This window comes from Lonchura striata, chromosome 5, assembly GCF_046129695.1.
Source record: "Lonchura striata isolate bLonStr1 chromosome 5, bLonStr1.mat, whole genome shotgun sequence".
Taxonomy (NCBI): Eukaryota; Metazoa; Chordata; class Aves; order Passeriformes; family Estrildidae; genus Lonchura; species Lonchura striata.
In genome coordinates, this window is record NC_134607.1 from 23,042,913 (window position 1) to 23,068,516 (window position 25,604).

Here is a 25,604-nt window from a genome sequence, read left to right on the forward strand (position 1 = left end):
CAGGTTTTATATTTTCCAGGAAAAGTTTTTGTTGGTGCCAAAAAGGAAATTGCTGAGAACAGGATTCCTATCCTAAATGTCTACATTAAGGTAAAACTTGATTTTGAAGTAAAGAATGCACTTAGCCATTGAAATCAGCTAAGACAGACAGTACTGTTACAGTTCTAAGCATCTGCTTCTCTCTGTTCTGCTTTCCTGAAGACACAGTGCCCACACTGTGGTACAACCTGGAGTCCTCTTCCCCAAATTGTTCAGACTGTAGGGTCTGCTGCAGCATGCAGTTCACGAAGGCTCACTCTGTCTTCATATACAGATAGACATCCTTACCAAAATCCCCCAAGATGTATGAGGAAATGGTGAATCTCCAGGTGTTGCATGAATACAGAGTTGGTGTGTGCATCCAAGGGATTAGGAGAATGGTGTGTGGGTTGTGCTTTAACCCCACCATCATCAAAGTGCCATGCAGCCTCTTGCTCACTCCCTCCTCCCCAGTGGAATGGAGAGGATACTGTAAAACCCATGGGTTGAGATAAGAACAGTTTAATAATTGAAATAAAGTAAAATATAATACTAATAAATAATTGTAATTAGAAGGGAGATAGCCAAAGAGACAAATAAATAAAACTAAAGAAGAAAACAAACAAATGATGCACAATACAATTGCTCACCACCTGCTGACCTATGCCCAGCCAGTCCACTGAGCAGTGATCTGTGGCTCCTGGGCAGCTCCTTCCTGTTACATACTGTCCTATGATGTTCTATGGCATGGAATATCCCTTTGGCTAGTTTGGACCAGCTGTCCTGGCCATGCTCCCTCCTGACTTCTTGTGCAGCTCCTCACTGGGAGGACTTAGGAAACAGAAAGGTCCTTGGCTTAGACTAAGTAAGCCACTAGTTAGAAACAACTAAACCATCTGTGTGTTATCAGCATTATTCTCATGCTAAATCCAACACACAGCACTGTATCAGCTATTTAGAAGAAAAATTACTCTCTCACAGCCAGAATCAGGACAGGTGGGCTTTCTGAGAGTAGCTGAATTACAGTGAAGATGCAGTATACATTAAGGAGAGATATTCTTCTTTTGCATGTTAACTGAAGACCTGGACTTCAAATCAGTAAAAGTCTGAAGCACTGGCCAAGACTTCCTACTACTTCAGAATGTTTTCTTTCCACAGTCATCCAAAAAGCAATTTACTCCTGCAGTAAATCAGGTACAAAAAGTGAAGCAATACATTGGCCAACTCCAGGAGTAAAGAGGAGAGACTGTCAGCTGTTCAGCTGTATCCTGCTGAGTGAGAAAGGAGAGGAGGGAGATTTCTGGCAGTAATGAATATCCTTCATGATCCTGTAGGTCAGAGAGGTGTATTTGTTACATGTAAGTAAATAGAGAATTGGGTTCTCCCACTGTTACACTCTGCTTCCTGCTTGCTCTTGGCACAGAACCTGCTCTGCCTCCCTGCTTGGGTGTTGATGGATGAGGACGTTCGGCTGTTCTTCTACCACTCAACCTTTGATGGTGAGCAGGTGCCTCACAGACTGAGACGGCTTCGCCCACGGACACGCCGAGTGTAAGTGATTGACATGTTTTTTTCAGCATTGCTTAATGTAAGGGATGCTGTCCAGTTTTGAGGGGATAGAGAGATGAGGATCACCACTTTGTTTTCCAAGTGAATCCATGAATCCCTAATATGAAGGTCTTTGAAGAGTATTTCTCATTTTCAGTAATCTCAGATTTTTAAAGTGGATGTGGTACTTGCATTAAAGGAAAATTCCAAAATGAGAGTATACCTTGCTTTTTAAAAATACTGTCCAGCTCTGCCCATATTTCTTTAATGGTAATCTCTAAAGTGTGCAGAATATACAGGCCAAGCTCAATGTGAGTTTTGACACAGAATTCAGTGAGATCTGCTTCAGACATTAAATGAAACTTAATACTTAATTTGTTCCCATCCTTTGTCTAAACAGGGGCCTATCCTACATAGCAGCATTGACACCCCTTTGGAGAACTAAGTAGACATGATACTTAATTACCCTTCAGATAAAATTATAATTTTAATATAATTACATTAATTCTCCTTTCAGCATTCCACAGATGGACTCGCTTCCTTTTCACCTACCTCAAACAGTGCAAAAGCTGCATGTATGTATGATGGCAGAGTTTGAACTAAATGCCATAAATGCTAGAAACAATGATGCCCAGAAGGCAGAGTAGGGGGACTAAGTAGTGCTATGGAAGAGAGGTCCAGAATACTGACTGTATTGAAAAGTCCATCTGTTCTCAGCAGCAGACACCATCAGATTGCTGCTGCTCTGCACTGAAACCGAGAGAAATAGGGCAGTGTTGTTGCATCCATATTTATTTACTTGAGTGCTGCACACAGATTCTCATACAGTTTCTCCAGTGATCTATGGATTACATGCCTTTAAATAGTAAAAACACAGACACTGCAGTACTGATTGCGTAGCATTTTTAATGACTTGGAAGGATGTTTACCTCCCTGTTTACTCATTTCTTTGCAGTAAGAGCATTTCAGATCAAGTGCCTGTTTTTGACCGCACTGCAGCTCCACGGGCTGAGGTGAGTACTCTGCACGACCTGTCATAGGACAGGAGGTGAAACTGTTTTATTTTGGTAACTCATCCATCAGGTTGCCATTTTCAATTAGAGCTTGGGGGAAGAGAGTGAAATCAACAGAGGAAAACAATTTATTTTAACAACAGGGATTGAAACAGGGGATGGAAAGAAGTGTTTTGTTCCTCATCACTTGAGTAATAAGAAGGTCCATGGTGAAATCAGAATGACAGGAGATTCAAAACTGAGATATGTGCAGCTTACTGCCAAATGGTTCACATTTGCATAGTGCTACCCCTAAGTTAAATCTAAAACAGGCATAAGCTTCAGCTTCATTGACTTCAGCATATGTTTAAAAGCTTTGCAGGTGAGGCATCTTAATATTTTCTGTAACATAAATGCCCATTCTCTTGTCTTTGTGGTATATTTTCTCACTATTAAGCACATGAAACTGCTCTGTAACCAGTATTTATCTGAGCAGAGTCTTGCTTCCTGAAACATGTGACTTTGCCATATAAGATTAAAATCCCCATGCATCTGCTCTGAGGTTTGTTGCTTTTGTTCTTTACACAGAGAATAACAGCTCTTGGAACAGTCATATCTCTTGGGTTTTATCTATTAATTTATTAGTATTGAATATACCTACCAGAACTTTTCAATAGGTGAAAAAAGGCTTCTGAAAGGGCTATTAAGTAGACATCTGAACGACTAGCACAACAGTAGCATATTTTTTTTTTTTTTTTTTTTTTTTTTTTTTTTTTAATTAAGAGGACTCTTGACATTAATAAGACCAAAAGAACCATTGCAACACAGAATAAAGAACATCTTTTCATTTTTGGTCTTCTAAGACCATTTGAATGGGGACCATGTTCTCTAAGGACAATGGAGGAGATGTGCATTTTTGATATCTCAGCCACTTTAACTATCCAAACTTTTGTTAGGGCGATAAGCATATATTTACCTCTTTTTTTTTTTTTTTTTTTTTCCCTGAAGAGGTCATCTAAGTTCCATTTCAACAACATGTCAATTTCCCAAGCTTTCCCACATTTCCCAGTTCAGCATCCAGACGTGAAAGCTAGATGTAAAAGCAACAGTTAGTTACCCTTAAATTAAGACACAAAATTTCTGCAATTTTTAAGGCTCTTTGTGATATTTTGCAGCAAATCTAAAAACCATAAAACTGCAACAAGAAATAATACATTTTTCAATTCTCAGGATTTCAAGCTGTCAGTTGGCTTCAGCTCTGTTGTCTTACTTGCTCTTAAGTGCTTTCAACTTATGTATATTGATTTCTCTGGTGCTCAGTCTTCTGCCACTTTAAGAATCCTTGTGTGTAGCTCTCTCAGGGCTATGTTTATCCTAGTGCTTTCACTGCTTCTTCAAAGCAGTTTTGTGTGCACTGAGTAGGAGAAGAGATTGTGAGACTGCAGACTGCAGTCAAATATATGTGACCTTATCCTAGAAATACATGTGTGATGACAAAATGCACACTGTCTTGCTGCTTTATGCTTTCTCCTCAAGAGCACAGCAGAAAGATTTGCTTTCATAATTCTGTGAATTAATAATTTCAAGGTTATTACTTTCCACAGGCACTGTTTGATTTTCCTGGAACCAATAAACTGGAACTCAGATTCAAGAAGGGGGATTTGATCTATCTACTCAGCAAAGTAAACAAAGACTGGTTGGAGGTAAGACTGCAATAACAGTACTGAATTATTAGCATACCTTGAAATATATGAGTAGAAAGGGCTCTCCTGATCCTTGTGACCTGCCTCTTCCTTTCAAGGAGAAACTGTATTGTAATCAGGTCTTGCTGTCAAGACTAAATCCTTGATTCCAAATTAGTAATTGTTTGGTTCCTTGATGGTTTTTAGCTTACAAATTTTCTGCCCTCCAGACTTCTGTTTTCATTTGCATTTGCTTCTGCTGGAATGTTTTTAAATTCTTTGGAAGTGATTAGAACAAAGAAAGGCCACAGAAAGGAGATGGAAACTCCATTTCAGCGATTAATCGGTTTCTTGCCTCAGGGTGGGTTGATGTATGCTTCATGCTTCATACCACAACACACGTCAGCCTGATTAGAGAGAACTTGGGTAATGCAGCAGTGTTCTGAAAAAAGGATGAGGGGAACATACTGTGTGTTTGCTGATATGGTATCTCTGCTTGCTCAAACACCACAGCCTTCCTTGCTAACCATCTGACTTGCATTTTTTACACACTGCTTCACTCCCTGCCTGGTATTTGACTACATAATTGTATAACCTTTTTGTAGGGATGCCATCAGGTCACTTCCATAGAATTTATTTTCTTGATTATAGTGGAAAAATTCTTATTGTTGTTAATCAAATTCCAGAACCTATTTCATGTGGCCAAAATGGCATGGTTTTCTTTATTCTAACATTTCCTGTCATTCCAGGGGACTGCTGATGGTGCCACTGGAATTTTCCCATGTGCTTTTGTGAAGATCATAAAAGATTTACCACAGCAGGAAGACACAGTTAATAAAGTTCGCTGTTATTACTATGATGAGACTGTAAGCACCATCAGGTAGTAACAAAATAATCTTCAAGTTTGCTGAAGAAATACCAACAATTCTCTTGTCATTATATGTAATGATTAGATGTGTTCTAAATACAGGGATATTTCAGTAGAAGAGGATCTGAGCAGCATTCCATTATTCAAAGATCTAATGGAATTGATGAGGTATGATGCAAGCACTTGGTTGTATATTTGATACTTAAACATTTGTCAAGTTCATTCTGTTTTGAGATTTTCCACATTCTACTTGGTCACCACCATGTTTTGTGTATGAAATACTTTTCAAGTGTCTTGAAGAAGTTACACTTTGACTTGGCCCAGGGCCATGTATGCAGACACTAGTCCTTCTTGAGGTTGTCAACGAGTAAGGACTGACACACTCTTCTGACTCAATTGTGATGGGTAGAAGTTTCCATTTCATGTACTATGATAAGAGCCATCTTTTGTCTAGTACATGTCTTCAGGATGTAGGACATGGCCTTCTAACACTTGTTAAAACTAACATTAAACTAGATTAATCTGGTGTGGAACATCAACAATTTAGAACATTAAATATTAGAAAATATTGGTAATGGAGCACCTGTTGTAATATCTTACACTCCTCAGAAAGAGCAAAATAAGTAGGCAAAACTGGGTGGTAACCACAGTCAGCTCTTTTGCATGGTAATTCTATCAAACACACATCTTAACTGTGCCACTTATGTGGTGTTAGTGGAAATGTTCTTGGTTCTGGTAGATTTCTTAGCTTAAGCACAACACAGCATGCATGTGGCTATATGATTTCTAGTACTAGCTGTATCAAGAAAGCCAAGACACCCAAGGCTTTGTGTGACTTTTATCAAAATTAATTAGATTGTCAGTATATTGTTCATCATGTAGCACCTCCCAGACATTCCTTGATTTCTGGGTATCAATCAATTTCTTTTCTCCCAGGCAGGAGTTTAACCAAGATGACATTGTTTTGAATTACCGGGACCCTGATGGTGATCTGATCCGCTTGCTCTCTGATCAGGATGTTGAACTCATGGTGTCTCAGAGCAGAAAAAATCCCTCTGAGAAGCACTTTTTCCCTTGGAAGTTGCACATCACCCACAAAGATGACTTGGGTGTCTACAACACTAGTCCAGGAACAGGTGCTACTCAAACAGTAGGAGCAATGTAAGTGCTATATAAGTATCCCTCTCTCCAGGCAGTTTCCTTCAACATGTCTTTGAAGTGTCCTTGAAATGAGTAATTTTTAGTGATATATTACCCTTCAGTGTAAAATCTGTACTTAGCTAACTTCTTCAGCTTTTTAGCACACATTTGCAATACAGATATCTACATAGAGACCAGAGAAAGTGAGGAATAGAGAAATAAAATCACAGGCCATGTTTACAAAGCAAGTCACTGTTAGCCTGCAATAGATGTCTCCTGAGCCCCTAGACCTGCTCTAGTTTCTGTTCTCACTCCCAAGGCTAGTTATTTGTCCAGAATATCTTCATAAGCTTTAGTTTTTTCTCTAGATTCCCATAAATTTCTCTTCATTTGCTGATCTGAAGGTTTGTGGGCCATTGTGTAATTCTTTCTCTCATGTTGGAGTCTGACTGGGCATTCAGAGTTTGTCCTTGGAGCATCAAGAAAACTTGTTTTGATTTCAGAAATTGCAGCCCATCTTAACTTTCTTCTTTTCCACTGACCAGTATATTGAATTCTGTGAATCAAACCTAGTACGCCTGTGGTGTTCCTTATAGACCTTTATATAATTGTACAATCTACTTATTTTCATGTTCTGGGAAAATGTGTAGGATATCTACTCAAACAGCAGTTTCTTTTCTATCTTCTGCTTTCTGACACTGCATTTAAATGTAGAACTAACAAGAAGTTACTGTATCACATTCTTCAGCAAATAAAGCTAAATATTAGTTCATACTTTTATTTAAAAGTGTTTTTTTTGGGGGGGTGCTTCTTGACATTATTTTACTTAAATATTACAAAATGTAACTTCCTGCTTCAGAGCCATTGTAGCAACACAGTTTAGAAAGGAGATGAAGAAACAGCAATGATTGTGTCAGTGGTATTACATGTGGTGATATGTAAGAAAATGCATTGTAAGTTTGAAACCTAACAATAAAACTTCTGGTGTGCAGGATTCTTTGTTACTTGTTCCTCGAGTCCAACAGAGCAAGTGGCACTCACAGATTTTCACTGACAGCTAGATCCTGTGATGTAATCACCATCTCAGCATGTCTCTCTCAAAATGGAGGAGCATTGTAAATGAGAAAGGAAAGGGAGGGAAAATGTCTACTAGGAAACAACTGTTCTCTTTTATAAGGGTGCTGGAAGAACATAAACACATTGGCCTTTGAAAATCAGGGCAGGATGATCCCCCTATGCCTTTAAACTGCAATGCAAAGGAAATTCTTCCCATCCATCCAAGTTACATATTCCCCTAACTGTTTGCAGGTTTTATATGGACACCTTCTCACACACAGTGACCCCAGATATTCTCCATATTCTTGGTCTTGCTTTGCATGTTTCCCTTATTCACATGATAGTTTTTCAGGGGTTTTTTGCTTGTTTATTGATGCAGTTCTGATGAGAGAATAACTGTGCTGACGGTGGTTTTGGTCAGTACCATGGGGATTGAGAGGAGGAGTAGCAGTGCAGGACACATGGACTGCCCGTTATACTCTGTATCTGGGGACTCATATGAGCCCCCATAATTTATGCCTGAGAACACAAACTTGAGCATGTCTCTCCCTTATGGCTGCCTAACTTTCCTAAGGTTTATTTTTGAAGGCTGCTGTGCTTAGTTTTATAGTTGGATTAAGAGATCAGGCAGCCTTGGATGTAGAATAACTTCAGATCAACTATTCTCATCAGTTTTCTTTGTTTACTCTATGTACTATAGTACTGACAATTTATTATTAATTGTTGTTAAAATTGGTAAAACTTAGAAATATTACTAAAAATAAAGAATTCCAGAGATAAAGGTAGTTCACTCTCCCCCAGTACAGATGTACAAACAAAAGTACAGTACAAACAAGAGGGATCCCTGCCATGAAGATTGTCTAGTCTAGAACAAAGCAAGAAACAGCACTGGAGTGAAAACCAGAAAATTCTTTCTTCATCTTTCTTACATCTGCTTCAGTCAGTCCTATATCTTTCTTAAAATACATAAGTCTCGTGACCTGGTAATTGCTAACACACAGATTGGCAATGATAAACTTCCTTTCCCCCCTTTCCCAGTTAACCCAACAGTCCCATCTAAGTGCGTGCTTTGGGGGCTAAAATAGGAAGTACAGGCTTCCTATTTTGTCCAATTGCACGGACTTTCCTTGAAAGGGTGGTGTCAGCTTCTCTGGAAGTGGCATTTGAGGTTCACAGAAGATATAGTAGTTATTTTGAAGACTTACTTGCCAAGAAAATCCTGTGGTTGGTTTATACTTCTGTCTCCAGTTCTAGGCAAGTGTGGGTTTGCTGGCATCTGCATCAGAGGATTCTGGTGGTGGGGGGTGGTGCTGGGCAGGGAGAGTCACCCATCAAGTTGAATCATCTGCCTCACAGACACCCCTGGATTCAGGTAAGGAAATGGCTTCCTTTCTGGGGGAAGCATGATGGCAGAGTCTGCTCTCATACAAGGACTTGTGAGTTACTGAGGGATTCCTTAGCTGCAATGATTATTCAAGGACTCAGCCAGCTGTTTCCAGTCCAAGGAAGTTTAATTTCTTTTCTAGTATGCCTACAATTTGCAACTTGTTTGGGGGGCACTAAGAAAAGTAGTATGTTGAAGGAAATTCTCAAAGTGAGTGAATATGGAGATCCTACCGCTATAGCTCCTAGGAATTGTGTTGTTGAGATCCTATTTTTAAGGAAATTAACCACTGTTGTGGTTCATTAGGAAGGCTTTAAGCATAAAGAGTAGAAGAATGGAATTAATTTTAAGGATGAGTTCTCATCACAAATTAGGATTTTTTTCTTGTTGCTACTCAGCTGACTGAATCCCTGCACTTCCTTGAAAATGTACATTTACTTCATTCTTTGCTTGCATTGCAACAACACACAATGACAAGACTTGAATTTTGTCCTATAAGAAATGCTTGTGTTGCCCTGATTTTTAAGTGTTAAGTTTTCTTTTATAGTTCTTTTGAAAGTTTTAAAATTCTCATAAAACTTCTTTAACCTTTTAATAATGTTTACATATTTAAGAGTCAAAGTTCCCACACAATTTCATGTATAAATAGAATAGCTTACATATTTCTCTGTGAGTAGAGAGAAATGATTAATTAATCTTTAGACCAGTGTGGTTGGAGAAGTGGTAATTCCATCCTCCAATCCACAGTCACCTTTAGAATTCTATAAATACAAAATATTTGAATAAAACTGTGTCTTTTTCTTCTTTAAACTTATCAAGCTTCTGTGTACTCATTTCGTGTCCAATAGTGACATGCTTAGTAGAAGTTCTTCCTGAATGTCACGTCAACATGATCTTAAACAAGTTCCCTTATTCAGTTTTACTTCTCTTTATGTGAAACGGAAACAAACAGCTCCACAGTAAGCAGGGCAAGAGAGTAGCCAATGAGCAATGAAAACTCTGAAATTCAAGGACAGCAAGAACATGGAAGAGATTTTCATCCTGCTGCTGTATTTGTATTTGGTCTTCAGTGTTCAAGCCGTTCAGGCCATTCAAGGTGAGATTCAAATTTATATTCTCTTTTATCCTTCCATTATTGCTTTTCTTTTTAAATCTGTCTCCTTCTTTCAGCTAATGCTCTTCCTCCTTTTCTGCTTGCTTTTCTGCTTTCTTCTCCTCTTTTCTAAACTGTAAGAAAACAGACATCCTGATCAAAACCATCATGTAGCAGGTGCATGTGCAACCAAATCAGTTGTATGTTGGTGGTATGGACAGTTGAAATACTGTATAAATGGATGAGATGAACAATCTGGTTGGATAATGAGTGAATGGAAGGAGGGGTTCACCCGGATAATAAGTGAAAACATAGGAAAATTAAGGGCTGCATAATTCAGATGGTAATGCACAGGACTAGAGACCTGTGGCTGGACGCAAGCATGGATATTACCTTCAGAGAAAATAAGCAAGGATAAGAAAGCAGCTTGCTTCATAGTGCATGTGCCAGAGGCAGTCTGTATTTTTCAGCTTCACAGTTGTGCACTTAAAAAAAATGTCCTTGATGAGAGGTCTGGCCATCTCTAGCTCATAAATCTAGTTCCAACAAATTAGTTTGGACATTTGTCTGAGTCATAACAAGGCTATCCCAGAACATCTCACTTTTAAATAGATCTTTCTAGCATTATAAACTTTACTGGGAAGTTAGTAGCAAAGAAGTTCACACAGGAACATGTAAGGAGGAAATGATCACCATATGTCTGCCTACCATGGTGTCTACTAATCCTTGGAAATATTCAGTGTTTGAAAAGTGATACCTTGGCTAGAACTGTATGCCTTGCAGGCACAAAGATTTCACTTAATTATTGTTAGTTGTAGCTTGGTTTGGACAATTCTGTATTGTGGAGATGTGCAGAATGGTCACAGCTCTGCACATAGATTCATGGAGTCAGGCTCCATCCCTGGAGATGTTCAGGGCCAGATTGTACAGGGCTCTGGGCAAAGTAGTGCAGTGGAAGGTGTCCCTGTCCATGGCAGGAGGGTTGGAACTACAAGATATTTAAGGTACCTTCCAACCCAAACATTTCTATGGGTCTATGATTGTCTGGTGCAAAGAGAAGGGTTCTGTGATCTCATCTCCCACCATTTATATTTTTAATTACTGCATCTTTTCTTTGCCTGAATTCCTTTCCCAGAGAGTATCCCAATGAAAAGCTTGAAGTGCTACAATGACTACAGCTCACAGGTGACTTGCACATGGATGGAGCATTCAAAGGCTCATGACCTTGTTGGTATGATTCTTTACCAAAGGGATTATATTGAAATGTAAGTACCCGAAATGTGCTGAGCTAGATAAAAGTCCAAAGGGAAATTGGCCATAACTTGGAATCCTGGGGACATGCAGGCAAATTTTTAGAAAGCACATCCACTCTCTTTTTGAATTAAGCAAAAGAGTCAAAAGTCACCTGCTTCTGAGGCCTCGTCTAGGAAGACAGGACTGAATAGGTGTCATGGTTTGACACTGGCACAATGCCAGTGCCCCCATGAAAATGTGATCCCTACCTTGAATGCTGTGAAGTGGAATCTAGAATAGAGCAAAGCAGGCCCAAGCTTAATAACAGGAAAAAAACTTTATTAAACTACCACTACAAAAGAAAAGAGAAAACTAAAGAAGGGAAAAAAAACCACACAAAGATCCAAATGAAAACCTTGCAAAACATTCCTCCCCCCCACCACCCAACTCCAACAAACCACAGTGAGACACAATCTGGACCCCAATCAGGTTTCCACCCTCCAAACAAGCGATACTCAGTCCATCGAGGGAATAGAGTCTCTCCTGTGCCACAGACCCCCCAAGAAACACAGCTCCACATCCTGTGTTTCCATGTCACACATGGCACCGCCCGGAGAAAAAGTTTGCCATGGTGACCCTTCTCCTTTCCATGCACAGTGCTCTCACCACAATGCATGGATGGTCAGACTGCCTTTAGGATTTTTCCTTTCAAGGATGCCCTGCCAAGAGGGGAGGAAACAACAGTTCTGTTTTTCATTGTTTGGGACCACAGTCCCCCCCCATTTTCCCCTGGGGCCGAGGGCTCAAGAACAGAGATCTTCTTCTCTTCTCTTTCCTTTCCAGGGCAAGGGGGCGCCACCACAAACCCCCTAACCTTTTCTCTGTTCACTCCAATTTTGTCTTTTTTCCCAGCTGAAGCAGGTCTCTTGACTCACTGGCATCCTCCCAAAACACAGTCCCTCTTGAAGGAGAAGATTTGGTTCAGGTTGTGGCTAACATGGAAAAGTCCAGCCAAAAGCCACTCCTTGTCCCCCTCCCATCCAGAATTCCTCCTTCCAACATCCCATCCCAGGGTCCAAGGTGTCCCTCTTCCTCTCTTTCAAACCGAGGAGGGGAAAGGAAAATTCACAAAGCTTTCATTTATCAAGGAAGGGTTAAAAGTCCAAACTCCCAGGATGGCTCGATGCCTGGACATCCAGCAACTCCCACACGACTGGGCACCTTGCAGCAGCTCCCCCCGCTCCTCCTTCCTTGCGGCTTTCTCTCTCCCTCTCGGGAGAGGAACTCTGGGGGGGGGGGAAATGGAGACATCCCAGATTTCTTCCACCCTTCCATCTGCAGGGGCCAGCCCGGTTCCAGTCCTTTCACCACCCTTGGGGCTTTCGGCCTACCTTTCTCAGGCCATGGGCTTCCCCTCCCCCACCCAGCTCGTGGCTGGGCAGGGGAGAGTTTGCACTGCACGCTGACCGGAACCAAAGAGAGCGAGTTCCTCTGGGAATTCTGCTTTCAACCCCTCTGTGTTCTCAGAGGCGTCTACTTTCAATTGGTCAATATCTAAATTGACCTTTTCCTTCCGGAAAAAATTATCTTTCCGTGTCAAACCACGACAATAGGCTATGCGACTGGAGTTATTTTCATCACCTTTACAATTATTTTCCATAATTTTGTTGTAGGATCATAGATATGAAGTAAATGGGACATATAGGCTGCTAATAATTTGTGTTAGGGGAGGTGTCAGAATAAGTGTGAGTATTATGTAAACCCTAAAGGGAGGAGACACTCCCCCTGTCATTTTGCTCATTTAGGAGAATCATTGAGAGTGTGGTTTTGATAACTTTTGAGAAATATGTGTAGACTGTATATTTATGAGATGGAGAGTTCTCTATCTGTGCCATTAGTTTTACTGCTAGAGATACTGTGTGTTTATGACAGTATCTCTCTGTTACATTTGTTTCCTTTTCAGAAGGGAACCAAATCACCAGACTGAATTGTTGGCAAGGATAAGAAAGGACAAAAATGGAGGAATAGTTAAGGGAGAGAGGAAGACAAAGATGAATAATTGACAAGAAAATTATTTTGAGTATGGGAATACAGGAAGAAAAGGCAAAAGGAAGAACTCTTGATTTTATTGCAGACAAAGGGATTTTAATAGACCTAAAAGCAGATGAAAACAGTTAAAGAACTTTGGATCAGGACCTTGAAGTTAAATACTTCTGGGAAAAGATGATATAAAGTTCCTTGGACTTTTGGAGGATTCTCTGAAACATTGTTACATGATGAAGTGTGTGGATCATGAAACATAACAGGCGTTAAACACGGACAGTCACACAGCTGAAATCAAAATGGCCAACAATTAAACAAGATCAGCTCATAGATTAAGAGTAGTTGACTAAACCCCAAACTATAAGGTAATGCTAGTGAGTAGATAGAAATAACTTCAGGGCCTCACACCCTTTGGGCTGACTCTTTTGCTTAAGACTACACACATACTGCAGTGTCCAATCCATACTTCAGCAATGTCCCTGGTTTCCTTGCTAATACCCAACTTACAAAAATAGCAATAGTGCTGAATAATGCTTGCTGACATATAGTTGGCTAGAAGACTCTATCCTATCCTGGAAGAGAGTATTTGGCCTTAAATATTCACAACTTAATATTTCTCATCTGAACTGGAACGAGATAATATACTGGGCATGAAGCCATAAGCACAAACAAAATTCCACAGGGTACATAAAGAAGCAACGCATCTCTCCAGCAGCTGAGACCACTGCAACCACACAAAGATTGTCCTCTCATGCCTAGTTTAAAAAATGGTTTCAAATTTTCATGATGCTTCTTGGCCTGGAGAAAGGCTATCGAAAGGATGATTAACATTGTGGATGAAATCTTTAATGAATACTTGAGGTCCCTTGGCAGATCAGAACTACTAAGGATACAGAAGTATGTTTTGGTTGAGAATCTTTTGCTAAGTGTTTTTCTGGTACTGCAAAATGAAAGTCTTCGAGCAGCTTAGGATCATCAGAAATTTTACAGCCTTTAATTCTGAGTAAGAGGTGTATTTATATGGCATTAATTTTCATCATACTATTTCTTACCTAAAAAACATGAGATTACATAGAACTAGGCTAAAAGTAACAAAAATTAACTGGTACTGCAACATTCTGCTGCGTGACTTTGAAATGGGGAGGCAAAACTCTGGTGTAAAAATCTTTCTTGTATTAACTGATGCAAACCAGGACTAATAGGAGCAGTGAGAAGAGGATATAAGTGCCTTTGTGAATTATAACAACAGGATGGGATGAAACTTGTGTTAGGTGTTTCATTTTGTACTAACTACAGGTCTTTGGATCAGATCTTTATGGATTATTTTCTCTGTGCACAGGGAGAACAAGGAAATGTTTTGCAAACGCCAGAAAGAAAATGACTTGCATGAAACTCCAGATGTGTATGTACACTGGGTCTGCCACAGGAATACAAATTATTTTGGAATAGGGGTAGATGATATTTATGGTTTCAGACCTAAAAAGGTTCTTCAAACAGAACTGGATGTTGATCTTTTCCGAAATGGTAAGGCTTAAATACCAATTTCTTGTATCCCCATGAATTTTAAGGATTTTTGAGAATGTATTTGCTGTTCCTTTGGAAGTGAACTCCACTTCCATTGTGAAAACTGCCAAAGAGTTCCCCATTGAGAGGGCTGGGTAGGGAGTAAAGAAGGCAAGTTTCTGAGAGCAGCTGGACTTGGTATCATCTCAGGAGCTAGTAAAGCAGGAGGTAGTTCGTCTGTCAGGGATAAAATACTCTGGAAATGGGGAAGATTACCTAGATATTTTCTTCCCCTCTTTGTGTCATTTCCTCATTATCTCCTCTCATGCACTGTACCTTCACCTTCCAGTTCAGCCTGTCCCACCTCAAAACCTCTCAGTCAGCTCAATGACCTCAGGGGACTTCCTGCTGACCTGGAAAACAGCCGATGGAAGCCAGGGGCTGGGCAATATTTTGGACTATGAAGTCACTTACAAGCGGGAGTGGGAGTCCTGGGAGGTAAGAGCAGAGGAGCTGAGCTGTCCTGGTTTGGGCTGCACCATTCTGGGCAGCTGAAAGTTTGTGGTAAAAGTTGTGTGAATGAATGATCTTTCCATTCTCAGAGACTGTGAAGAGATACTACAAGTGTTGTTTTGGGTCAGGTGGAAGGGGCTCTCTTTCTTTTAGCAAGTGACTTGTCCTATGAAATACCATTTTTCCTGAACTGAATGCAAATATCTCTTCTCCACTCAAACTCCCAAGCATTGTACTTGGATCTGAGTTGGAGTTGAATCCCTCTTAAACTGAATTAAATCACGTTCTAATAGGAGGCCATGGGTTCATGTGGGGAAAACAGCAAAATACATTTGAAGTTCCTCCCCCTTTGAGACAAATACGTTTTAGGTTTTCCTTTTTATTGTTTTTTTAAAGCTTTTAGCAGTCCATATCCTTTGCCCTAGCATTTCCCTAGATCTGCATATGTTTCTGTTCTGTACCTGTCAGACCGATCTTTAGATTTTAAGGGAATTGTCTTGGCCAGATTCCCACACCATTCTGCACTGAGCAGTGCTGTGAACATATGTAGCTGGAGCTGAAGATAGTCTGGACTTTGCAAGCTGCTGGAGTTTGCTACTTGTTGTGGGGGGAGATTGTGCCTGGCAGTGGTCATGCCTTGCCCTTCCTGAGTTCTACTGCAGGACACGCTGGAGTCCTTCTTGTGTGGCAGCGAGGAAACACTGCATGGCAACACATGCACGGACCATCACGCTTGTGGGACTGTTGGAGATGCAGCCTGGCAGTCAACTCCTCCTCTCACTCTTTCCCTGTCTTTCCTCCACCTCTCCATTCCCCAATGTCCCAATTTCTTCTGTCCCTTCCTCTCCCTCCTGTCCCCCAACATCAGGAAGCTGCCTCGCTCTTGCTCTCCAACACCACCCATTGCAGTCTCAGCCGTGAGGACCTTGTCCCAGGCAGCAGCTACGTTGCCCGTGTGCGAGCCAGACCAGGGCAGGCCAGCAGCTTCTCTGGCCAGTACAGCAAGTGGAGCATGGAGGTGTCATGGAAGACCCCTGAAGGTAGCATGGGATAGAGTGGGACCATGAAGGGTTGGAAACTGAGAAGACAGAACTTTCCTGTCACTAACCTCACACTTGTGTTCTCTGAAGGTGGCCTTCAGCCCAGGAACCTTCGCTGCCTCTTCAGTGGTGGAGATCGTCTGACGTGCAGCTGGGAAGTGAAGAAAGTGATCACCACCTCTGTCCTCTTTGGCTTGTTCTTCAAGGCCACCCCAGCATCAGAGTATGTGCTCTGCCCATGGCAATGAGTCTGTGCCTCTCCCATAGGGTTTCTGCCTGTCCCATTCCCCTGATTTCCATTCATCCTCTTTCTTACCCTCAGAGAAGAGGAGTGCTCTCCTGTGCATGAGAAGACTTTGCCCCACACCTCATATGTGGTCCAGAGCTGTGAGATCCCTGTTAGCAATTCTAGCAGCCAGAGCCAGTACCATGTATCTGTCCGGGCCAAGACAGAGGAAAAGCTGATTGAAGCCTACAAAAACAGTGAGTTCTGTGTTGTTTCCTGCTCCTTCTTCTTGTTTCTTGAAGAGATGCCTGTCTGAGCAAGTGGGGCTGAGGACAGTGGTATTGAGGAAAAGTGAGTGAGCATGGGAAGAAACAATCACTGATGAAAGAGGGGACTGTATCATGATGGTCAGAGCTCTGGGGTGTAGATGTGGAGTTAATCAGTGGCACTTGTTACTCTGAAGAAGGTGACAGTGATGGAAACCATTGTGCAGAAATACAGGTTGTGACCTGGAGCTTCTCAGTGAGCATTTGCCATCCCTCTGACTTCTCTGTGATTCACATTCATGAGTGTCCCAGGTGACAGGGGACTGTGGTGAGAGGTGTTTGTAGCGAGTAGGAGTGTGTCACTATGTGATTTCTCAAGAAGTCAGTGAGCTCTTGTGGGTTTGTGCAATGGCCCCTGGAACACTGGATGAAGTAGGAATCCTTTGCCCAGTGAGGTGCACGAGGTAGGCCATCTCTGCCTACATGTATCTGAAGGTATTTGGGTGATTTTTCAAACTCTAAAACTAGGGCAGCTCCTGCAGTGGGGAAAATATCAAGAGGTAGCTCCAAGAGAATTGAAAATTTCTGGAAATGTGGTGGACAAGTACAGGTATTTCAATTATTGCTTTGTTGCTTTTCTGTACACAGGGAGTGCTCTCAGTATTCATAGGTATGAATTTTCTGTTATTTAATACTGTTGTATAATGTTAATAATGTTATATTTGACTAGAAAATGCAGAGTTAAGAAGTGTTAAAAAGCTGAGCCATTTTACATTGCACAAAACAACCGTGTTTTCAGTCCCTGGAAATGATTCACAGTGTGGAAAGAGAGGACTGGACCAGTAGGATGGTAAGTGCTCTGAGACATTCAGTGTTATTTCAGTTCAGGTGCTGCCACCCGCAAATGTGTCAGTAACAGCCACAGAGAACCAAGAGTATGAACTAAGGTGGAAAAAACACCGTTTGAATTACAGCTCCATAACACAGAGATACCAAGTCAAGTACTGGGAAAACAATCGATATGAAAAGGTAACTTATAAAGTGCAAGAGTCATGGATATTTCTTTGCTGGTCAAATGGAAAGACAATTATTCTTACCTCTGTCATTTGTGCTCTTCCCCTCTCCCCAGACTAACCAGGTGTTAAATATCAGCAATGATGAACCTCCCTTCATCTTCACCCTGCAGATGCTGGCAGCATCTACAGAATATAGGGGGAAAATGCGTGCAAGGGTGAATAGGCCTCTGGAATATGAGGGACCTTGGAGTGAATGGAGTGAGGAGTTCACCTGGAAGACTGAGAGTGGTACTTTTCATGCAGCTGTTTCTGTCAGGTTTTGGTGGATTGCTAATGACTGGGATGGCTCTTCAGTGTAACACATTCTCTCAGCTGGGGTTGGAGGGAGGTGCAGCCACGGCCTAGCTGGAGTCACTTAGCAAGGCAGCTGCTCTGCCTGCATCCTTGCGGTACATCAACAATGCTAGGGAAGGAAGTGAATGACCTTTTAAGCTTCTTTCTTACTTGCCTTCATAAGGTGAGTACAAGTAACCATAAAGTTTTTCATGTGGAGAATGACGCAAAGACATCCTGCCCAAAAGATTATAATTATTTTCTGATTCCAGTAGTCCATTCTGCTGTCAGTGACTAAAGAGCCTGATATTTTAAGAAGATAGAAGATAAGCCATCAGCTTTTTATATTTGCAGAGTGACTATAAGGTTGTGTAAAACACACAGTGGAGTCTGCTAGAGATAAGACCCTTACATGTTTTTTTGCTGTTTATGGACTTAAAGGCAGAATGTCTGCTATCATACAGTCATTTGCCCAAAGTAATAAGATCTTGAATGATTTGTCCTGAGGAAGATTGTAGTGGTTATACTGTGGGCAAATTTTGATGCATGTATTTGGGAAGAAATTTGTCTGCTGTTGTGGCTGTTAGCAGGGAGAGCTCTTAGAAAACCTCTGAGACCCCATTTTCTCAGAACTGTGCTGAGTCAAGCAGACTTAAGATGTCTGAAGCCATGCCTGTTGTTCATGGTGGAGTAAGGTTCATAACCATATTTTTATTAGCTTTAAATATTTAATTCTGATGTCAGCAGAAGCTAAGAAGTGAATCAGTAAAGGAAACAACTCCTTTGGTCAGTACGCTGTTCAGGTCACATTTGGCCTGTCCCACTTTGGAGGGTTTTCCAGCAGTTTGAAGGCCCTATGATGCTGATATAAATGGGCAAGGAGGCCAGTTTCTTTTGAATGCCTTTATTAAAGCGACCAGCTCTGGGTGGGGGCCTGAGGGGTCGCGCAGACCGCCGCTGCTCCCTTTGGCAATGCAGAAGAGGAGGTGAACAGTTTTGCTCCACAGTAGAACTGGGGCTTCTGTCCTCACGGGCATGCCTAGGAAGATGTCTTTCGGCTTGTCGGCTGGGGTCCTCACTCTTCCTCAGTTCTACTTAGGTTATGGTGACACTTAAGACCACGTTGGTGGAGTAGAGGGACTTCTTGCTGGTAGGTGTAGTTGCTTAGTTGTTCAAATTTTAGGTTGGTTCATCGTTTCTAGGGCCTTTGGTTGGATTTTCTGGAGCTTTTCTTAATTTGCATATTTCCTGGGAATGTTCCGGTTGCCATTTTGGGAAGCAGCGGAGGCAATACCCAATGGACGTAATGAGGGTATAGGTATGGTAAGGGGGTACAACTAAGGTGTGTGTAAGGGGGTTAACAGTTGGGATACAAGTGTTTAACATTTAACAATGATTTAATGACATAATTAACTTATTACAACTTTAAATGCATTAACTGCTCCCACTGTATTAACCGATGAACTTGTCCATAACAATCTTGTTCCTCCACACATCAAATTCCAGGAATAGTGGCCAGAATGAAAAACCTGTTGCAGGAAACAGTCACTCTGCAGGTGGATAGCTTTCTCTTTTTTCTCTGTTTCAGTTCTGTCACCTGTGGTTCTCCCATTGACTCTGCCAGCTCTCATAATCGCTTTTCTGATAGCTGCTTATTGCAGCTATACGTATTTCCTCAGGTAGGTGTGCATTGCAACATGGAGACTTAGCAGCCCATGTGGTTGGCATGAAGTCTGAGGCACTTCTTGCCCCCCAGGAGAGAGGTCTCTCTGGAGATGGGCCTTGGTGGGCAGCCTTGTGCATGGCTGTGCAGGGCAGAGAGTTGGGTGATGCTGTGGCACTGCCTCGGTCGTGCCCTGCTGTGCTGAGCAGCATGGTGAATGTGGTACAGCCTTTTCAGGTAGCAGCAAAATTGAGTAGCAAATCTTGAAAACTGTGTTCTTGCTGCAGGAAGAAGAAAATGTGGGAGGAAAAAATTCCGAACCCCAGCAAGAGTCTCCTGATCCAGGGCTACCTGGGGGTAAGAGGGAACTATTCTTTGAAGGATTCATTATTTCCCTTTCTTTTTCAGGACTTTCAATAGTCTTAATAGCTCTTGTTTTCTAGTCCACAATGAACAGAGATCTTAATTTATCTATTACTTGTTTTTAGGAGTTCTGGTCCTACTCAACTTAACAGTGCTCTTATATTTAGCAGACTTCTTTGTGCTGCTCTTGTCAGCACAACTGTGATTTAAAATCAATGTAGAAAAATTTTCTGTACTTTAAAATTTCCTGCTCTTGTGCTTTTAAAAGGGTGTTCTTAAAACCTGCCCAGCATTTGTGGACTCACCAACTCTCAAAAGCAGGTTCCCAGGGGACACTGCCAAGTAGCTCCCTGAACAGCTTGAAGTTTGCTCTCTTGAAGACCAGAGTAGCAACTCTACTGTTCCTTTTTCTTTTTTCCCATTACTCTGAAAATTTTAAACTCAATCACTCAATCATGATCACTTTGGCCAAGAAAACCACCTTCTGTCAAATACCTTAGGTCGTCGATTTACAAATAACAAGTTTAGGAGGGCATCTTTTCTAGTTATCTCACTGAGTTCTTGTAGTTAGGTCAGTGGTAAGGCAATATGGGTTTGAAGAAACCATCTTCTGGAGAGGAGAACATACCTTTGAGTTGCATTAGTGAAGTAGTATCCCTGTTACCAGGTGCTGTAGGCTCTGCTATTTGGTTTTTTTTTGTCCACAGGGAATGTACAATTACTGATTCTACTGCTAGTGAGATGCTGCTCTTTGGTCATGTCTGCTTTTTCATTTTCAGAAAGGACATTTGAGAAGTTGGCCAACAAGCAACCAGCTAGACTTCAACAAATACAACCTTTCAGAGAAGATGGAGCAGGCTAGCTTCCTTCAAGTTGTGGAGAGGTGAGTGAACAGCAGGTGGTAATGACACTGTTGATGGTCCCTAAGACCTCACTGCATCATGGCAGAATATAATCAAATGTTCTGTCACGAAAAATCCTATACAAGTTGCTTTTGAGGGGGAGATTCAATTTTTTACTACAGGAATAACTACATCTGCAAGAATTTTTTTTCTAAGCCTGTGTGTAGCTATGTGTGTTGTCAACTAAGATCAGTTTATGTTTTGTGCTTAAAACAATAATGTGTCTCAGGAGCAACTTTTAACTTTCCCACATTCAGGCAGGCGAAGACTTTGGCAGAGTGCCTTGAAGGGCAGACTAAGAAGACAGATGTTACACCAGACCTACAGAACTCATACCATGCTTTAAATAAGTCAGAGCATGCCCCAGTCGCCTGCTCAAGTCAGAGAGCTGGTCATTCCTTTCCCATTTCAAGGAAAAACAGCGCTGATGCAAGTATTGCTTCCCACACAGCAATCCCTTGCTTTGCTTTCAATGGTCCATACTTGTACAGTCCAGTGGTGTCCTCTCACCCTGATATACACCAGACCCTGGAAATGGACCCTGTGGGACTCAGTACAAAATCAGTTTCCCTTCAGTATGTAACTCTCCCAAGGGAAGACTCTCCCCAGACCCCACAGAGACAAGAACAGACAGAAGCAGTTTCTCCAAAGGATGTGCTCCCAGATCAGCAGAAAATGATGCAGCACCTCAATGATAAGGAAGAAGTCTCACAGGCCTCACCAGCCTGTGGAGAAGGCACCAACAAGGGAACACAGAAGCAGAGCTCTCCAAAGGCTCTCAGCTGTACCTCAACAGTGTCTCCTCAACAGTGCCCCTTGGAGTACATCACCACGGATAGCCTGTTACTGCCATCAGCCAGTACCTCCAGCCATCCTCCACTCGTCCCTGCTGAGGAATCACCCTGTGGTTCACAGCAGCCCCAGCCTCCCAGTGACCACTCTTGCCATGAGTCTTCTCTGGGGAAAACTGGCATCATGATCCCAGTTTCAGGCCAAGCACCAACCTCATCTCCTGAATTGCACCTGAATACCTTTGGTGACTATCTTATTGTGCCTGAAGGTCACCATCAACATTCAAAGCCCACAAAGATTTCTTTGTCTGTCTTGAAGAAGAAAAATAGTATTCCTAGAAAGCAGCCTTTGTCAGAAGGTAACTTGGTGGTGTTAAACCCTGACAGCACTGAGCCGGTTTTCCTTTGCCAGGTTGGGGACTATTGCTTCCACAGCCTAAAATCCAGTGTGAAGATGGATAATAGTCAGGAAGACCACCAAGTCAAGAAACCTTCTGAAAGCAAGACAACACTTGGGCAGCCTGTATGTGACGATGAATCAGTCACGGGGAAGGAAAAGGATGTATGGAAGAGGGAAAAGATACAGGCCATTCAGCTTTTCAAAAACCTGAAATCAGATGATTACTTTTCCTGGCAGCAATCTTTGAGGATAAAAGAAATCTGTTAAATGGGTAAATATTAATGAATACCAAAGAGACAGGTAGAGGTTGCAACTATCTGGTGAAAATGAACCCTCAAACCTAGAAACAAATAAACACCAGTTCCATTTTCAAGCTTCCAGTCCAACATGTTAAAAAACTTGAACTAGCTCAATGTCATTCTCAGTGGTCTTCACAAATTTGGCATGAAGGATTACACAAATATTGTAGTGTAGTGTTTTTCAAACTTTTTGGCTTATCCATGAGGATCAGTTTATCCTTCTGATCCTGTAATATGTCACAATCACATTGCAATTATATCAGATTCCTTGGCAAATCTTGTGGCAGGAAATGCAGACTTAACATCTTGAAAGGCTATCAGAAGAAGACAAGCTTGAAAACCTTGGGAAGAAAAGTTCTATCCTTAAAATAAATTTTGTTTAATTTCTGTGCACTTATAAAATAGCTCTAAAAGTCACCAAGGAACATCTATATCTTTGCTTTTCCACTACAGCTTGAAATAGGTATTGGCTAAGGTGAAAAAACCCAGAGACTTATAGAAGTGTAAATAAAAAATGAGAAAAAATTTGCGGAAATCCAGGAGAATTCTCTTAATGTTAATGCCCAGTCTATCACAGTGGATTCAGAGGATAACAAAGAAACATTACTGGGATACATAAAGCTAATTGTAGAGAACCATATGGAAGAAATATTACTTAACGAAGATCCAAGGGCTCCTAAGTTTCAATGAGAGGGAGTGGGGCAGATAACAGAAAATGGCAGGTAAGAGATGCTGGGAAGGTGCACAAGCCTGTAACTGCTGCAGTTCTTTTACTTCTAAGTGTTGAAGTACTACATGATTTTCTTTTACATTCATTGACAGTTTATGCATTATATACTTCATCCTAAAGTGTAATTGATTCTTAGGGGTTTTTTTGGGTATTTTTTTGTGGGTTTTTTTTTAAATTTAAATAATGAGAGTTGGGAAAGAGTAGACCTTTTTCCCAGTTTTGCTTTCTGGAAAGTGGTGCAAGGGAAGAGTATTTGTTCAGAACTGTTACTCTGCAAACAGTGAAAAGACTTTGGTTTCAGACCTGAAGGTGGACTTGACTTTCAAAAGACTATATTTTTTTTTCAAATATAAAATCTGTATTAATAAACATATTATTTCTTCCTATGAGTATTTTGCTTCATATGCTAAAAATATTGTGTTTACAATAAAATTACTATTAGCTCATTTGCTTATGTCTCAAAAAATTCTATATGTTCAGCTATGTGATATGTGAGGTAGGACATTTTTCTCCTGACTTTGCTGTATTACTTGACAGAGAAAAGAAGTTCTGTGTTTGTCCCACTTGATTTCTCCTGCTGGGTTAATGAGACTATGCTGATTCAGAAATTACAGTGAAATTATTTGGGGTTTTGAGAATTTAATCCTTGTAAATAACATTTTAAATCTGAAAGGTGTGCAAATTGAACTTGGTGCTCTTCACAGCAGAAAGCAGGCAGTTGCAGCCTCTGATAGAGAATAGTGATGAACACTTAGAGAGATTTGCAATTTAGACCTTTTGTAATCAATGGATTTTTTTTTGTCAATCTATTCTTTGGCCTTTTATAAGTGGCACAATTAATTTCTTCCAGGCTGTATAATTGTGCTCTATCGAAGCATATCCTAAAAGGAGATGTTCAAATTCATATGCAAATGTTCTATCTGAATTCATATCTTAGATATGCATCACTTTGCTGGGCCTTGAATTGCTGGGGTTTAATAATCAAGAGGAATAATGAGTGGGAGAAGTTTTATTCAACTCAGTGGCTTTTGGATAAAGGCCATTTGCATTGTGATCAGTACTCTAAGATGTGATCAGTACTCTGACAGCTCTCTCAGCTCTCTGTTCTTTCTGTTCCTCTGCACTTCACTGGACATTTTCAGAGGCTGATTTTGGAGACAGGATTTACAGATAAAAGCACATTTGTTATGATCCCACAGAGATGATATAATCATCTGAAGGAGCCTGGAATTTGCAGAGTCACATGCCATTGTCAGGATAGGGGAGCTGAACAGTGGTTTGCTTTCCAACTGTAACAATTCATTTAGAGCAGAATGAGTTTCTGCTCTAGGAACTCTTTCTTCAATATCCGCCTCAGTATCATTAAATAAAATATGTAATGAACATTGGAAACAGAGCTCATAATCTATGGTTCTTCTCTGACATAGGAATCCACTTCTTACTGGAATCAAAACTTCTATAAATTTCACTTGTTGCTGATCCTATGAATTTTCCATTCTCTTCTGCATGAGGTCAAGGTGCAGTGAGGGTGGTAAAAAGCATTTTACAATCCTGTAGCCTCGTGATTCAAGACTTAGAAGCAGGCATGAGTCCCAGGTCTTCAACTTCCTGATCATTAGCTTGAGCCACAAGTTACTGCATAAAGGCAAGTTGCTGCTCCCTTCCCCAGTGCTAGGTACTGATAAGCAGGAGAGGAATAATCATTTTTGCTGATTCAGGAGCCAATTATGACATGTTCGTCTCTGTAGGGCTTTTCACTAAGTAGTTCAGCCCCTCAGCCTGTATATCTGCATGATGAGTCACCAATGTTTCCTACATAGTCAAAAAACGAGTTATGAGATGATTGCAATCCTTTCTTTACTGCATACTCAAACATAAAAGATTGTGCCCATGTTTTAACAGCAGGCATTTTTCTTTGCTCTGAAGTAATCACTTTATTATTCCCTTATCATAATTTTCATCAACCAGAAACATATTACTTGAATTTGCATGAGACTAGGGTAGGAAGTTTATTGTGACCTCAGTAGTTCTAATGAAGGTCAATGCTGAACTGGTCTGTTGCTATATTTCTGTAGGCTTGGGGTTTTTCTCTTATGTAAGGAAGGAAAATGGGGCTGAATGGTTTGCTAGAAAAAGAAACCTGCAGTAGAAAGCCCCTTCAAGACCTCAAGAATAATAGCTGGAGAATTTCAGAGAATCCTGTGCCTCTGCTGGGTAATGGAAAACAAACCAACTCATCCTGCAGTCCCTGCCTAGTTTCTTGTTTACAAGCACGTTGTACACACAATCTTATTCCCATAGAACTCCACTGTCTCTTCTCCTCACTCCCTATGTGCTCCCTTTGCTCTCACTATGGAAATGGAATTTCCATGTAAAGAAACTCCACATGTCACATTCTGTACATGGGGAATCAGTAACACTATGTCTTCATGCCTCTTTTTGCCCTTTAGAAGTCCTTTCAGGTGTATGCCAGGATTCCATATGCTCCAACCCTGACCCTAA

The 25,604-nt window shown here is 41.1% G+C and overlaps 2 protein-coding genes across 3 annotated transcripts in view; both read left to right on the forward strand.

The window, feature by feature from the left end:
• The window catches only part of NCF4 (neutrophil cytosolic factor 4), a 44,700-nt gene extending 37,680 nt beyond the window's left edge, over positions 1-7,020 (forward strand). For both annotated transcript variants that reach the window (XM_021553977.3, XM_021553976.3), the window contains 7 exons: positions 20-90; positions 1,442-1,569; positions 2,522-2,579; positions 4,163-4,261; positions 4,990-5,120; positions 5,211-5,276; positions 6,045-7,020. In XM_021553977.3, coding sequence (XP_021409652.1) covers positions 20-90; positions 1,442-1,569; positions 2,522-2,579; positions 4,163-4,261; positions 4,990-5,120; positions 5,211-5,276; positions 6,045-6,273 — 782 coding nt within the window. In that variant the 3' untranslated portion in view covers positions 6,274-7,020. The remainder of the gene's footprint in view (positions 1-19; positions 91-1,441; positions 1,570-2,521; positions 2,580-4,162; positions 4,262-4,989; positions 5,121-5,210; positions 5,277-6,044) is intronic.
• Positions 7,021-8,259: 1,239 nt separating this feature from the next.
• On the forward strand, positions 8,260-22,340 carry CSF2RB (colony stimulating factor 2 receptor subunit beta). The gene is made up of 14 exons (XM_031503709.1): positions 8,260-8,558; positions 9,641-9,784; positions 10,917-11,046; positions 14,397-14,581; positions 14,910-15,058; positions 15,942-16,113; positions 16,204-16,336; positions 16,436-16,596; positions 17,489-17,634; positions 17,735-17,909; positions 19,543-19,633; positions 19,905-19,974; positions 20,760-20,863; positions 21,140-22,340. Exons 2-14 carry the CDS (start codon positions 9,679-9,681, stop codon positions 22,338-22,340), a joined length of 2,823 nt encoding a protein of 940 aa, XP_031359569.1. The 5' UTR covers positions 8,260-8,558; positions 9,641-9,678.
• The last annotated feature ends 3,264 nt before the right edge of the window (positions 22,341-25,604 follow it).

Excerpts from the sequence above, each read along its gene's own strand:
- CSF2RB (XM_031503709.1), top strand. The coding sequence starts at position 9,679 with ATGAAAACTCTGAAATTCAAGGACAGCAAGAACATGGAAGAGATTTTC. Across the intron at positions 14,582-14,909 it reads TGTTGATCTTTTCCGAAATG|TTCAGCCTGTCCCACCTCAA; the intron begins GTAAGGCTTAAA and ends TTCACCTTCCAG. Across the intron at positions 16,114-16,203 it reads GTCATGGAAGACCCCTGAAG|GTGGCCTTCAGCCCAGGAAC; the intron begins GTAGCATGGGAT and ends TGTTCTCTGAAG.